The 16,535-nt window shown below is 46.7% G+C and overlaps 1 protein-coding gene across 1 annotated transcript in view; it reads left to right on the forward strand.

Annotated features, from left to right (window-relative positions):
* The window catches only part of LOC142574939 (serine/threonine-protein kinase haspin-like), a 48,376-nt gene that overhangs the window by 13,708 nt on the left and 18,133 nt on the right, over positions 1-16,535 (forward strand). The window contains exons 6-9 of the mRNA XM_075683926.1: positions 7,989-8,153; positions 11,158-11,220; positions 11,316-11,410; positions 13,039-13,112. Coding sequence (XP_075540041.1) covers positions 7,989-8,153; positions 11,158-11,220; positions 11,316-11,410; positions 13,039-13,112 — 397 coding nt within the window. The remainder of the gene's footprint in view (positions 1-7,988; positions 8,154-11,157; positions 11,221-11,315; positions 11,411-13,038; positions 13,113-16,535) is intronic.

Below are 16,535 nucleotides of genomic sequence, written 5' to 3' on the forward strand. Positions count from 1 at the left end.
CCACGGTGCCAGGCGTCAAGTCCAAGCGTCAAACAGCTGTTTGTGCTATGCAGCAGGAAACGGCCGCACTGCTACACGAGCGCCTAGGGGGCCGGCTGCTCGTTTACACCGACGGCTCCGTGGCGAGTGATGGTTCTGGTGCTGCAGCGTGCACGGCGCCGGAAATTTGCGCTACACGGCAGTGCCGCCTTCGTGCTGTGTGGTCGTCGACGGTGGCCGAGCTTGCTGCGATCGACCTAGCAGCTGATCTCCTGCTTCAACAGCGCAGTGTTGTTTCTGCCGCGATCCTTTCGGACTCGCGCGCGGCACTGTGTATGCTGGCGAGGGATTTCCTTGGACCTCCATTGGTGCAGCGCGTCGGCTCAAAGCTCCGCCATCTCGTCAGTCAGGGCTGCGATTTGGCGTTGCAATGGGTTCCAGCGCACATCGGCCTGCAAGGGAATGAAGCCGCGGACGCTCTCGCAAAGCAGGCTCACTCCCTGCGCTTCCCCCTCGCTACCTCGGTCAGCGGCTTCGACGTGGCCAAAGCAACCATTCTGCGAACTCTCCGTGCGCAGCACCCGGACCAGCGCGTCGCCGCGGGTGCGTCACTTCGGCTCCTCCCCCGCGTGGGCTTCTCCCGGGCGGACCGCTCTTTCCTGCTTCGCCTGCGCGTCGGCTGCTACAGGACGGCTGCTAGAACGCACAGGCTGCAGGGAATTGGCGACCCCGCGTGCAGCAACTGCGCCGATACGGAGACGCTCGACCACTTGCTACTTCGCTGCCCTGCCTTCGATGTGGATCGCACGGACTTGTGTACAGTCTATCGACGACTGAGACTGACTTACGATACGGCGACCGCGCTGCTATTCCCTGCAGCCCACTCGTCCATCGTGAAGCACGCTTTCTCGGCACTGCTAGACTACTGCAATGCGACGCACTTGAGAGCGCGGCTGTGAGCCCCGCACTCACATTCTTTTTTCCCCCTTCCCACGTTCGTCCAGTCTTTCTCTCCTTCATCCTTTTCTTCCCATTCCCCCTTCCCCGTGCAGTGCTGTTGAGGTGTCCTCCTGTGAGAGACAGTTACGGCGCTGCACTCATCTCTTCCGTTTCCTTTCCAAAAATCACTTCACACACACACACAAGTTGGAGCTTTCCGATGATGGCGGCCGCCGGCGCGCCTATTCGCCCCTTGGCAAAGTTGCGCACGGCATTCCTCGAGTCGCTGAGCACGGTGCGACCCTCGGCCTCGGTGATGGCCAGAGCGATGGCAACCTCCTCAGCGTCTGTGGCGTTCGTGCACCGCGCGCTCGCTGCCATAGTCTTGGTGCCCGTAGCCGCCGCAACGACCACTGCCGCAAAGCCTTCCCGCTTGTATTCCGCGGCGTCCACGTACCCGGCGTGCGGGTCTCGGGCGTGTTGTTCGGGGAGGGCCTTGGCCCGCGCCTGCCGCCGTTCTTGTTTGTACTCTGGGTGCATGTTCTTCGGGATGGGGTCCACGTAAATGTGGGCCAAGCCAATTTTGGAAGTGGGCCAAGCCAATTATGGAAGTGGGCCAGGTTGGTTTCGTACGTGAGTCACCTCAATTTCCGAATTAGGCAGTAAATATTTTGGGTGTGGGACGTGCAAATTTTGGGGTTGGGCGAAGTAAATTTTCGGAGTAGGCCAGGTTGGTTTTGAACATGGGTAACTCAGTTGTTGACTTGGGCAAAGTAATTGGGGGGGGGGGGGGGGGGGGGGGGGGGGGGGGGGGTTGTAGACCACGGCGTCTGTCCTACGTCATGGCTGTTCAACCGCAGCAGGTCCAGCGTCGGCAACGGGATGTAAACACTTGGTCATGCAAATTTGGTGCCATCGGATGTTACGGCAGACGCCGGATTTTCAGCTTCATGGGGCGTATAATGCTTCGCATTGAAAAATAGGCTCTAGAAGAAGTTCAGCTGAAACACTTTGGTGCGAAATAAGTCGAGAATGTCGGCTAGTGTAAGAGAAGTTCAGTAGTTCTGTGGCCAAGGCCATCGCCCGCAACTATCACTCGACTGCACATATAAGCGAGATGCCTGGTTGTCAGTCTGTACAGGGCGAGTCAGGCCTGAAATTTTAAACGCGGACACCGTCACACTAAATACAACGCTCTCTACGGTGTCATCCTTCGACGGCATGGTACAGATTCTCGAGCAATGAGCATGTGAACAAACTGTCTCATGTGCCGAGTATCACCTCTCTCAAACTGTCGACATTGTTTAGTGATGTCCATGACAGTCACGCAACTCTTGAATACAAGCAAATGCGAGCACTTGTGCGTGACGCATTTCAGTGCGTGGGCAGCGTTCTTGGCGTTCGATATGTGCTCGTCTACATTGCGACTACATTATAAAGGCGGAAAAGCAACACAGTAGACACCGTCGACAATAGACAAATTCCGCATGTATTACTGCAAAATAATCTTATAAAGCGGTCTTCCTCGACGCACGTGGATAACCGTGATGTAACAGTACTTTGACAACTAGCCGCAGGTACTGTATATGTCATACCATAGGTGTACCTGGCCCGCTGGCCAGTAAATGTGACGTAATGTTGTGATCAGCTTCGGCCATAGCATGCTAACAGGACCCGCCGTGGTTGCTCAGTGGCTATGGTGTTGGGCTGCTGAGCGCGAGGTCGCGGGATCGAATCCCGGCCCCGGCGGCCGCATTTCGAGGGGGGCGAAATGCGAAAGCACCCGTGTACTTAGATTTAGGTGCACGTTAAAGAACCCCAGGTGGTCGAAATTTCCGGAGTCCTCCACTACGGCGTGCCTCATAATCAGAAAGTGGTTTTGGCACGTAAAACCCCTTAATTTATGTTTTAATTTAATGCTAACAGAGACCATTAGCACAATCCTTGTGTCGAACCTTTTGCCTCAAGTTGCAAAATCAAGTTGTTCATGAGTACATATTCATACTTAAGAGGAAGCTTTAGCTCGGGTGCTCTTATCTGAATACATGTAAAAGGAGAATTATTTTTTCTCGGCAACCGCTGCACCAAATTTGACGAGGTTTCTTACATTGAAAAGAAAAACTTAGTATAGCGACTGTTGGTTTCGAATTTCCGATTTAGGTTGTGAATTGTTTATTATAAATTTTTGAACATAGAAAATTTCAAAAGACGAAACTATGAAGTGTACAACTCTCTAACTCAACAACAAAAATGATAATGTAATTCTGTGAAATGCATCTAATAGTACATCCAAAGCGGACAAAATTGATATGTTACACATGATTCTCAAAAAAATATAATAACATGGAAATACAGCTTTTGCAGAACAATTGTAAACAACGTAACAAATTCACATACGATGTAAAATCATATATCGAATTTGACCGCTTTCAATGATCTAATGGATGCCGCTTATAGAACCGCGATATTTGTTCTTGATGCAGAGCTATGGGTTTGTAAATTTCGTCCTTCTAATTTTTTCAGACGGTCGAACATTTCAAAATCTTTTTCACAAATTCAAGCACTATATCGAAATTTCGCTTCCAACAGTCACTAGAATATAACTCTCTCTGTAATGCAACAAACTTCATTAAAATAGGTCCAGGGGTTATCTCATAAAACATTTTTGCGTTTTACATGCATATGAATGGGCCGCGTTGGAGTTTGGCCCAAGCTAAAGCTTCCTCTTGAGAACAAGCTTTAGCTCGGGCCCAACTCCGACGCAGCCGATTCAAATACCTGTAAAATGGAGAAACGTTTCTTTGAGATAACCGCTGGACCGATTTTAACGAAATTTGTCGCATTTTAAACAGAATGTGAAATTCCAGTCACTGTTGGAAGTGGAATTTCGATTTAGGGCTTGAATTCTTTTTAAATGATTTTCAAAAATTCGAAACTTTGCAAGAATAGAAGCACAAAGTTTACAAAAATAATACCTCTGAAACAAGAACAGATATCGCGGTTTTGTAAACGGCATTCACTAGATCATTGAAAGCGTGAGTTTGTTACGGTGTGTACAAGGGTTATGCAAAAGCTGTATTTCCATATTACTAAATTTTTTTTTAGATTCACGTGTAACATATCACTTTTGTCCCATTTACACATGCTATTAGGTCCAGTTCACATAATTGTGATATGACTTTTCATTGCGGAGTTAGAGTTGTAAGTGCGTGTTTCGTCTTCTGAAAATTTTCGACATTTGCCACTTTTTAATAAAACATTTACGATCGAAATCAAACAATCGAAACCAACAGATTTTAAGCTTTTGTTTTAAATGCAACAAATCTCCAAATTTGGGTGCAGTGGTTGTCCCGAGAAAAGCGAATTCTCCTTTTACAAGTATTTAGATAGGAGCACCCGAGCTAAAGCTTCCTCTTAAGCGCATATTTCCTCGATTTGCAGCTGGTGCGGTAGCCCATCAGTGCGGGTAGCAAAATCATGGGGAATAATTGGGGGAACCTTAAGGAAACAGATACGTGAAAATTAAAACTAGAGTGATAGGTCAAAATCAAAAGCCGTTCACGACGGCATCTCTCGTCAAGGCTGTGCGACGTTCGAACGCTAAGAATATGCTCTCATTGAAGTAAAGCTCCCGCGGAATGCTTCCGTTGATTATCGTAGCCCTTTGACCCCGTAACGTTACAAGAAAAGCCCGTGTATGCCTTTCGGGAAGCCTCTGAAATGGCCAGAATCAATCACCGCTGGGTTTGCCTTGTCCAGAAAACCTGGATATGAGAATCAGTATATGCCGCTAGATGTGTGCTATACTTCTCTGCATACACCTGTCATCGGTATTCTTCTCTGTATCGCGTTGGTGACATCGCCGCGTAGACATCTCAAGCGGGATACGTGTGCGGAAACCTGACCGGCACGCCGTGCCAGTCACCGCTTGCGAACTGCCGCCGAACTGCCGGCGTGGACACGTGGGAGCGACGGCAGCAGCGCCGCAATGGCGGCGCCGGTTCTGTGAAGCTGCGCCTATTTTCATTGTTACTAGTCTGCTCTTCACTTCTTGGGAATCCGCGTGAGGAACTCGAAGCCATGTAGACAATTCACGCTCTTTTAACGTGAGGTACCATCGTCTTTCAGTATAAATAATGTCGCCTGTACATCCTAATGTGCACTCTTAAAGAAAATTACACTCTTTGGGGCTTATCTTGTCCCACAACAATAACAGTCATCTGTCTTTCCCGCGTTTCTTTCTTTAACGCTGCGCACCCGGTTCTACCCGGTCAGCAACGGCTTGTGCGTTATCAGTTGACACAGCATTCTTGACAGGAAAGTAGCGAGCGCCGACTTTTCAAGAAAGGAAACGCAAGCAATGCAGATGATCATTGTTGTGGGACAAATATACACCTCAAAGGATGCAACCGTTTTAATAGTGTGCCATAATTGTTGTAATAAAAGGGTTACGAAAGATGCTCAACTTTAGCGCAAGCTTTCGTGTGACGCTGGCAACATGTTTCTGCAGTGGGTTTTGGTTTTCTTTTCGTTTTATTAAGGTGCGCCACTCAGCTACACGTCATCGTGGCGTTGCGCTCTCCCCGCTCTCATTGGCTGCTGTGGCTTGCCGGTGCGGGGCTTCGCATGCGGCATGCCGATCATATCTACTTTGCTGGATATAGGCGACGGCCGCCGGCCTTCCGTTGCGACCCGTCCCGCACCGGTGCCCTGTTGCGAACTTCGCAGCGCTCTTCGCTCACGTGTCCCCGCCTTCGTACTGTGCATCTACTCTCTGTACCGGTGTGCGCTGCACTTTGTAGTGACAGTGCATCCGCGTAATTTGGCATTTGAATCTGCGGCATGTCTTGTTCCGAAGCCGGCGAGCTGGGCGATCAGGCTCACGTGAGAATTATGTTCACGCCACTCGCAGTCGTTTTGCTTTTGCCCCGTCCGAATGCGCCGCGCTCGCCTCACGAGATTGACGGTGGTACTGCTCAAGTTTGATCGGAAATTGCTGCGCAGTGGCACGCGCCGTAGTTGTGACCAGCTTTTCAAAATACTACGGATCTTCACATTTTAAAGCCCATTCAGTTTCCTTTGAAAAAAGGGCACCTTGTCGACGAGAGACATTGTAGTACAGGCGCTAGGATGTAGTGGTTGGGGTTCTCTCAGTGCGTGATGTAATATTCGGGTAAGTCAGCTCGCAATGCACACTTAGACTAATGGCCGAATGCGATGGGTGTAGTGCGTGTTGTGCGAACTGGCATAACGCCAATTACAAGAGCAAGGATTTCAGAGCACATGCTTTGCTTACATTTCTTTTATTTCCCCGGTGACGAACTTCGTGTGTGCATAAGGGCCACGTGTTTGATGTATGGGGCCTCCTGAAACATAGCTTGCTGCTGGGCTAGTTGGTTTATGGTATATAGTAAAATTTAAAAAAAAGTGCAGAAAAACGACCCCGACAAGACTGAACAACACAAGCGCTCTGTTATTCTTGCTTGTTTTGTTAACTCTTTTACGTGTCCTTGTTTCGTGATCTTTTAATTTTGCTTTAGGCCTGCTTAAATTACACATGGTAATTAATTAATTATGGAGTCGTACGTGCCAAAACTACGGTCTGATTATGAGGTATACCATAGTGGTGTACTCCGGAAATTTCTCACACATGGGGTTAATAACGTGCACCTAAATCTAAGTACGCGGGCGTATTTTGCATTTCGCCCCCAGCGAAATGCGTCCGCCTAGGCCAGGATCTGATCGCGCGAATTCGAGCCTAGCAGCCGAGCACCGTAGCTACTAAGCAACCACGGCGGCTTGCGCATTCTTGGCTGTGGGCATACGTAAATTTACCGCATGCATCAACCAACGCTCCAAAAGTACCGGTAACCGGAGTTCCAATGATCAGTGATCAACATGGCCGCTCATAGTGTACGTGAAATATACCAGGAAGTAAACGCACAGTGGAAACTCCATCATAGGTAGTTGCGGGGAAAATTAGGTAGATGTCTTGAGCAACCTTTAAGGCGAGCGAGAAATCATTAGCCAGAAGTCGTAGTGAGCTTTAACTTTCAAATTATTGCCCATTTCCTCGCCATCTCATAGGTGCAGTCCAATCGCAGCTCGGCAATGTGGGATGGTTGAATAGTTGACCCTGAAAACGTTAGCAGTGTCAGTGGATTGTGTATCGATTCAAATCAGAAAAATGGAAGTATTTGAACTAATGTTTCGAACTGTGGCGTTGCTAGCTATAGAATGTTTCCTTATTTGTCGAATCCTCGTCTGGTTTCCATTAGTAGAATTTGAACTTTTATTTGCAAGGCAGAGCAGTGCGCGTAAGAATGTAAGCTGAAAGTGTTGTTAGCTAGATGCGCTTAGATGCTTGGTTCAGCTCAGAAAACAATCACAAATTGTGTTGTCGAAACCGTGGTCAAGCCTCATGGAAGCGAAAATGTTCGTTGAGATATAAAAATACGAGAAGGCTCAGCAGTCTTACAGGCTTGTCATAACTGCATGGAAAATCTATGCGTAACGCAGTTTCTACGGCAAATGTGTGCATCGTATTGTCTTTTGAACACTTCTGGTATTCAGCGTGTATGTGACCAAACACTTTCACTAACACTTTCACTAACAACACTAACACTTTTATGCATTGTTTTCTACTGATCGCCTTTAAATAAATGGAATCTTTGACTACATCATCAATGAACACAACCTTTGAGGGTTTAGCCAGTTCGTTGGCATCCGTTTTATCTGCGTAATTTTGTTCCTTTATATTTACCGATGTCAGCGTATTGTCATGTGTAACTTTATGCGCGCTTATAAAGTATTTTATGCTTACGCAATCTTGCTTGTCGCTTCCACACTACTTTGTAAAAGATATTGTGGAAGTGATGTGGCTTTTCTACATATGTTACCTCTTTATGGAACACTTCCAACGAGGATTTTGATGAACTCTTGGAGACGTCTACAATTGTTACAGCATTCCTTTATTGGAAAGAAGGGGAGGGGGGGTAGACAAGAGAGCAACAAAGCCTCCAACCACCACTGCTGCTTTTTCCATTTGGAAATTTTGGATTCGTGCGTAGGTACAAAGGCACCAAGCTAAGGAAGAAAGCAGAGAGCGTGGACTCCGAAGCCTATATGGTTGACGTGGGCAGCAGGGCGCCGACGGCCACGGATACGGTCGTGCAGCTGTACTCCATCGACACGCACTCGGTATCCAAGGTGTACTGCGTCGTCTTCAGCAGCAGGTGGGCCATGACATTCTCGCAAGGTGCTTCTCTTACAGTGCACAGGCGCTGCCGAGACGGTTGGTAGCATCATACGCGAATGGCTGTCCGGGGTGGCATAATGACAATGCGCCAGAGGCATTGAAGGACCACCCATGCATCTACTATGATGACGTTTGGTTTTTGATTGTGGGTATTTATTGTGATTTATTTATCTCATTACCCTCAGGGCCCGAGCGCATTACAGAGGGGAGGGGGCGTACATTCGGTAAAGTTGAAAAAAAAAAGCCAGGAGTAAATTTATATAAAGCTAAAAAGATAAAGAAAGGGTTGCATGAATACAATAAAGGAAATTAACAATGAATGGCGCATAGTTTAAGGAAAAAGAAAAAAGCGCTTAGCACACAAAGCATAGAGACCTTATCAACAATGAAATAAAAGAAACGACGCAGTAAATAGTAACATATGCCTACGAAGAAAGTTTGGTTGGATGAAAAAGGAAAAAAAAAAACAACGGGCTAAGAAAAACAAGAACGGTGACAATGCTACAATTTCTTGTGTTTCTGACAACAGCATCTTACTTAAAGCAGCTTTGAACTTAGAATTACCAGATATTTTGACGACAGATCATGGAAGATTCCAACTTACTGACGTACTGGGGATGAATGAATTGAAAAAAATGGTTGGTGTGGCATGAAGGAAAACCAACCTTTTGACGACGGTCGATGGAAGCTGAAACGTAACACGGGAGGGTTATCAACTTATTCTTAAGTATAAAGTTTTCATAATGTATCTTATGGAACAGGCAAAGGCGGAATATTTTGATATTTTGTGATAGCAATGGTAATGATCAGCTTGCTTTCATAGTAGGGACGCTGGAGTCACTGTGGTAATTAGAAAGGATGAAGCGAGCCGCTCGGTTCTGGGCTGATTTAAGTTGATGAGCGTCTCTTCAATGGGGTCCCAGAAAGAGGCAGCATATCTAAGTTTCGGACGAACTAACGATTTATAAAGAAGTAGTTTTACAGAACTAGAACAAAGATAAAAATTGCGGCGTATGTAGCCCAGCATGCGATTAGTGTTGTTGGTTATATGGTGTACATGCATCTCTCAAGAAATATTAGAAGAAAGAAATACCCCTAGAGATTTGTAACAGGACATAGATTCAAGGTTGCTAGTATTGAGATATGAAAGCAATGTAGTATTACGACGAGAAACATGCATGTACTTTTGTTAATGTTTAGTTGAATGTTCCACGTGTTAGCCCAGTCAGGCTGATATCGGACTGAAGAAGACCTATATCGAAGTCACTGTCGATTTCGCGGTGCATGAAACAGTCGTCTGTAAAAAGATTAATTGATGAGCATAATCTATTAAGTAAATCTTTAATAGAAATGAGGAAAAGCAAAGGTCCTAGCACAGAGCCTTGTCGCACACCTTATTCAACTGTAGAAGTGACCGAGGAAGTATTAGCTGTGACAAATTGGGAGCGATCGGTGATAAGAGTGCAGCCATTCAAGAACGTTAGGATCAATGTGAAATCCACTTAGTTTTAAAAAACCCGTTGATGAGAAAGCTTGTCAAACTCTTTAAAAAAATGTAAGAATATAGAGTCAACAATGGAGCCCCTGTCAATTATGGAATTGAGCTCGTGTCAATGATAAAAGTTGACGTTTACAGGAAAATGACTTGCGATATCTGTGCTGAGGGTCTGTAAAAAAGGCATTTGACTGCAGGATTGATGCAAGGTGAAAGTTAATGACATGTTCCGTAATTTCACAGGGAATGAACGAGTGTGAAATAAGCCGATAGTTACATGGCGAGTGGCTATCCCCAGACTTGTGCAAGGTCTCTCCCGACCTTCCAGTCTTCCTGATTGCAGGCTGTCTGAAGATTAGAAAGTATTATAGCACTGTTCACTTTAGTCCTGATTAAAAACTTTGAATTTACACTATCAATGCGACATGATGAAGAAACTTTTAACTTATCTATTGTTCTTTCTATGCCAGCAATATCAAACACAATAGGGTCCATCGGGAAAAAAAAAGTCAGTACCGGGATAGATAGGGGTTACAGAATAGGCATTTCTGGAAAATCGAAAACAAATACAGAGCTCAGAACATTTCCACATTGATCAAGTTGGATCAGTTGATCGCTTGAGTATTGAGCTGAATTGTCTCTTTTGTTGACTGCACTTCAATATTGCTTTGGGCAATTAGAAGAAATAATAATGTAGTATAAATCCTTGGTGTGCTTGAGAGCTTTTTTGCATTCGGTAGCCACGGCCTGATAAGTTGTCCAATGTTCTTGAGTAGCGGTTAGTTTTGCAGAGCGAAAAATGCGTTTTTTTTTCTTACTACAGCGCCTTTTTAACGATTGAGGGAACCATGGCGATTGCCACTTCGGAGAAATTCCACTTAGTATTCACGGAGCGATCATGAAATTTAAGCAAGTAATCATCTAAAAGGGCAAAGAGCTCGGGGTAATTATCATCATAACCAGCGTGTTGATAGTCATGGATATATGTTTTGTGGTTACCCTTGTCAGGCACGGTGCAAGTCAAAGAAAAACGAAGCAGTAAGCGATCGCTTAGCCCCGGTAGGTACGATATGGGATGAAAAAGATCAGGCGTAGGGGCGAATACTAAATCGAGGATGTTAGAAGTAGTAGACGTAATTATAGTGGCCTACATAACAGTATGCAGCTAAAAGAAACAAGCCAGTGGGAGATAGGCCTGTAACCATTTCCGGATCTGTTTTGTTACAATGTAGTAAAAAGGCCGTTGTAGCAGCATTGATAAGTTAGAAAGCCAGTTATGGCGTTTGTAAATGCTTAGTGTTTTCTCAGTAACTGGTTGTGTTGTCGAAATTGCCACGCGTGATTAAGCAGTATAAGTGCAATGTGACGTACGAAAATTCGTTCGAGGCTAATCTTTTGTCTCGGCCACATGTTTACATTTCCGATAAAGGCAGTATACGGTACTTCTGAAACTAAACAAGTTTCCAATGTCTTTTGCATATTACAGGAAGCTGAGCGACCTGCATATGGGCCTAACCAATAAGTCTTACGGATTCAGGATTATACGCAGGTGAGTGGAACTGCCCACAAAGCGTAGAGACAGGGAGAAAAAAAAGAACTATTTGCGCGACTTCATTTGTGTCTTCTTTTGTTGGGTTTTTCCAGAATTGTGTTCGTGGCCGACACCCTGCCACAGAACTTCGCCAAAGCGTACGACGAATACGCTCTGAAACATTCGCGGTGCTACCAGCCGCACCCTGGCAAGTCTTATCGCGATATGAAGAACTACTTTCTAAATGATTCATTGGATGTCTTTCATGTTCACGATTGCGCAAAGGCACACCAACATATCTGCTCGTGAATCTCAGCTGCATATATATAGTTCCATTTGCTGCCGATTTTCGCGCACTCACCTTTTTTTTACGTCAGTGTTCTACGTATGGGCTTTTGTTTACAAATATATCTCAGTAATTGCGTTCGGTAGGCTGGACAGAAATCAAGCACCTTCTCATAGATGCCAGTGCAATGTCAAGACACGGAAAGAGATGGCGGACGCAGCGTTATCCTTTTATATGTCTCGTCTTTTCGCTGTTTTTGAGTGTGAGGAATCAAGTACCTCAACCTTGAGACTCAGTTAAACTGGCCGTTTTGCTGCATCAAGGGTGAGTGCTTGATCCCTAACGAAATAATGGCTTAGTAGAAATTTCAACACGGGTCCAATGCCGCTCACTGAAGCAGAAAAAAATATGAAACCTCAACAGCTTTTTAATGCGCAAGTATAGTACGGCTCATCAGGCGGGAAATCCGGCATAGATGTCGGCGTTGGCATGACCATCGGTGACGAACCCTCGACCTTTGGTGGGAGTCATGCCGACGACCTTTTGTTGTAAATAATGCGAATATAATTAAGACCCAGTTAATCGAGATAGAGTGACTTAAGACACTCGAACGCACGACCTTCTTTGGGACTAGAACCCTGAAACTTTGGTGGGAGTCGGACCCCCGACCTTACATTGTGACATAATATCTAAACATTGTGCGGTGGTCGCAGTGCTTTCGTATTCATTCACGCAGAGATAACTAAGTGGGCCTTAAATTTTTTTTAACGCGTCCTCGATGAAAACTTAATTCGTACAACTACGTCGATCATCGTTGCTCACACACGGTACATGACCCTGGGGCGCTTGAAAAAGGAAGCGTAGTGCTGATCAGCTACTTAGCAGCATTGAGTTGCTAAGCAACCGCCTTACACAATGACGCTTCCGAAGCACAGAATGCAGACTGATATCATATCAGACTCAGCTGGACGGGTCTAATCATTACAGGTGTTCCAGAATTTCTAAGGGTAGAAATGTGGACATCACTGATTTACACACAACCCTTAAAGCAGCCGTGTAATATTGTTGAGTGCGTAATGCGCAGAAAGATTTGAGGTTAGCAGATCTGAACATAAACTCTTAGAAATTTCAACATGAAATCTTGGCATATTTGCAGCCATTAGTAATGCATACTAGACAAAATTTCGTCAAGTTGCGTGCTAGAACTCGAACGTTTTCGGTGAGTCAATGGATTATCGGTCTTTGTACGCAATGAATCAAGCCTGCCGAAAAAACACAGGACAAATTTAACTCTTGCGGTTTCGCCATTAAGCGCATGTCCAACTAAAATCCGGTCGCGTTTTCCACGTTTTTTGGATGTGCCTGTGTCTTTTGCTTCTTGTGAATGCAATTTGATTTGTTTCAATGTTGACCTTACACTCTGCCTAGTCTCTACCATGTGCAACCTGCGCACTTGGAAGCGTGTCTGAAAAACATACAGTGGCTTCATAAAGATAGGTGCATTTAGCTGTTGATGTAGTGATTTCAGGCGCGATTACTTTGTTCTGCAGATATGAGGCCGAAGGAGCAGCGCTACCTCCTGGTGGAGAGCGACTACTGTGGTCCAAGTGTGCTTCATTCTAAGGTAAGCGGACGCATGTAAGGAAATAGAAATATTTGAAATACCGTCGAATATAAGGAGCATTCGTACATCAAAGGAAAGTTTTGCTTTCTTGACTGTTCAGTCATTTACAGCGAGATCTTTGCCATGCGTTACAGTACTCGACTCTCAATAGCTTGTAACCAGCACGTTTGATATGGTATTTCTCTCCTAGTCTAAGTAAATCCAAGAAAGGTTTTAGTAATTTCTGAAAAATCTATTTAGATGGGTTAAGGCGTTGCTTCATTTGTGTGTGCGTGCGTGCGTATGTGCGTGGGTGCGCGCGTGAGTGCATGCGTGGAGTTTGCGGGAAGGTCTGCTTTCTGAGGAAATTTCGTTCTGAAAAGAACTACAACATTACTTCTACTGCTCTGAATGAAATAGTGTGCAGCGTTTCTGAATGCGAGAAAACCTTACTGTATCAAGGCTAACCTCCATGCACACCCTGCTTTTAGATGGAATATTATTTCACTATGCAGGATAGAAAAGTAGGTCAGCTACGACGCATTAGTCACGGAAGGCGCAAAATGAACGTACTACAAATGTGGGGAAGTGCTGCACAGTTCTATTTATCCTTTACAATGACTGACACGTATAAAATGGCGATGTATTTTGGCTCATTGTTGCATTCCAGCTGATACGTCGTCTCACTCGAAGAACCCTGACTGCTCAAAATCGTATCAGGTGGTTTCGTAGAGCTTAAGACATTTTTGCGTCCGTCCAATGGAAAATCGTTTTTGACGCAGATCAAGTAATAATAGCAGTAAAAGACGAAAACAGCGCAAAAATCTAGACAAGAGAGGTTTGTCTATCTTTTCATTATGTCGTTTCATTTCTTTGCACTGTTTTCATCGTGAAGATGAACAACTAGCCCACCAGCAAATTTCCCGTAGTTGCTGTAGTCACTTATACACGTTTCGAGAACAGCAGTGAACTCTCGCTAAGAGGAACTCAGTTAAGCTGAAATCTCGCATATAACGAACAACATGCCAACGTTTGTTTTGTTTTCCATATACTCAATGAAAAAAAACATTTGCTGAGCACGAACTGCCTGAGACGTGCTCTCTGGTTAAGACGAACATTCGGAGTGACCGCCACTGCCACCCATCCTGGAGGCTATAGGGGTCTTGATGCGCCTTGCCCGGGGGCGCGCGCATGAAGCACCAAACTAGAGGCCTGCGGCGCACATCGCCGTTGGACTCATGTGAAAACAAGATGAGGAAACAGAGAGTGACGTTTCACTTTTTAAACACGGGTGACGCGTTAGCACATGGGTGCTTTAGAGCATACGAAGCCATCGGCCCTTGGTGCACTTAAGACGGTCCGCGTCGCCAATCGTATTCAAGACAGGGCTCGTGCTGCCGCGCCATACGCAGCAGCCGCCGGAGCGGAACGCCCTCTTGTAAACATTCGCGTACTAAATAAATTCACAAGCAGGATGTCAGCGCACACAGGCAAACATGAACATATCGCACTCGATGACCGCAGAAGCTCGCTGCCAGAACGCTGCCGTGAGGAATCGCGGCAGCAGCAGCGAGCGAAGAGGTCTTCGCACTGTCTATCGCTTCAACACAAACTGAGTGGCGAGAACACAGCGCACCCAAAGCTACGAGCCATCGGCCACCTAGACTCTGTCCCCAAAGCAGATCGCATTCAAGTTAAGCGCGCGCCCGCACGCGGCCGAAGTACAACACCCCCTCACTCTCCTCCCCGGGGCCATGTGCGCGACGGTTAACGGCGCGCTTCTCTCTCCCACTTTCCTCCTTTGCGCCACGCGAGATGGAGCCGCCGTCGTCGGCTCACCATCGCATGCTTTCACTCGCACAGAAAGCGTATGGCGCTAGGTCGATGTTACCACGAGACGAAACCGCCACGTCCCTAAAGCAAAGGAAACCTGTAGCAACTGCCGAAGGTGATCAATCCAGTGCGCCTCCGCCTACTTTCCTCCTCCGCGACGCATCGCCTCGTTCCGCCTTTTCCCGTTCGCTCAACGTCACCTAGACTTTCCTCTAGGTTGCGTTGGTTTGGCGCGCACTCAGCACGCGTCTTCGCACTTTCGCTACCTCGGAGCCTGCACCGATCACTTCTGAGGCGGCAGATGCCTCCTTTAACTCCCTAGCGAACTTCCAATAGCACGAAAGCATAGAAAATTTTTTAAGGTCAGTCGACGAGATGACATCCTTTGTGGCTGCTCGCAGATTTGCACAGAAGCGCCAAACATCCGTCACGGTCAGGATGACGCCAAGCAGGAGTGCCAATTGAAAACACTGTTCTATTAAATTCAGCTAAGTAAATATGGTTTTCTCCCCCGTTTTAAGTCTACTTCATTTCCCGGTTTGAAGTATGATATTTGGATGCACCTGGTCATGTTTCCAATTATTCTTATGATAAGAAAAAATTGCTGATAAGGCGAATAAATTTTCCTGGTTCCTTCGAGTTCATTTTAAAGGGAGTCTACTGTATGTTTAGAAGTTTGCCATGAAATGTGCGCAGAGAGGACAGTGTGGCGACGAGCGACCACGTAGACCGGTAAAGTCTCGGGCTCTCGCAGCAGAGGAAGAACCGACACTCGATCGCTTAGCGTAGCATTATTTTTTTTTATAATCTCCTTCGGAACGCTAGCCCGTGCCGGAGCGTGCCAGCCGCTCGTGCCTCGTGTAGACGCGAGCGTCTACGTCTCTCTCGTGCGACGCCGATGCTGCTGCCGCTACAGAGGGCTCCCCCCCCCCCCCTAGAGAGGAGGAAAGTTCGACGAACGATGGAAAGTCCACGTGACGCGGCGTGTCTTGGCGTTGGTCTTGGGTGTCACGTGCGCAGGAGGCGGCGAAGGATGCAGCAGGGTCGCGTCGCATACTGGTGGAGCTGATGGCGCGGGTGCTTCGATGTAGGCGGGTTTCAGACGTTCCAGGGCAATCGTGTCTGATCGGCCGTTGACATTCACAACAAACGTCGTCGGACGACGCTCTAGAACACAAAATGGCCCGGAGCAGTGTGGTTGCAAAGGCTTCCGCACGGCACAGTTAAGCACGAAAACGTGGGTAGCTGAGGTGAGTGCGGGAGAAAGGTACGGGGACCTTGCTTCTTGTGAACGTGTAGGCACGGGGCGTATCTGGCTGAAGAAGACTTGCAGTTCGGCAAAGTATTCGGCAGGTGATGGCATAGGCGTTTTGGGGGTGGCGACAAAGAAATCGCACGGAAGGCGTAGGTGAGTGCCGTAAACTAGCTCAGCACAGGAGCAACCTAGGTCGCTCTTGAGTGCGGCTCTGATGCCAAGTAAGACGAAGGGAAAATGCAGGACCTACTTCTCCGGCGATTCATGTGCCATAAGGGAGGCCTTAACATGCCGGTGAAAACGTTCAACTAGTCCATTGGACTGCGGGTGGTAAGCAGTTGTGCGAAAACGTGTCG

The sequence above is a fragment of the Dermacentor variabilis genome, chromosome 3, assembly GCF_050947875.1.
Source record: "Dermacentor variabilis isolate Ectoservices chromosome 3, ASM5094787v1, whole genome shotgun sequence".
NCBI lineage: Eukaryota > Metazoa > Arthropoda > Arachnida > Ixodida > Ixodidae > Dermacentor > Dermacentor variabilis.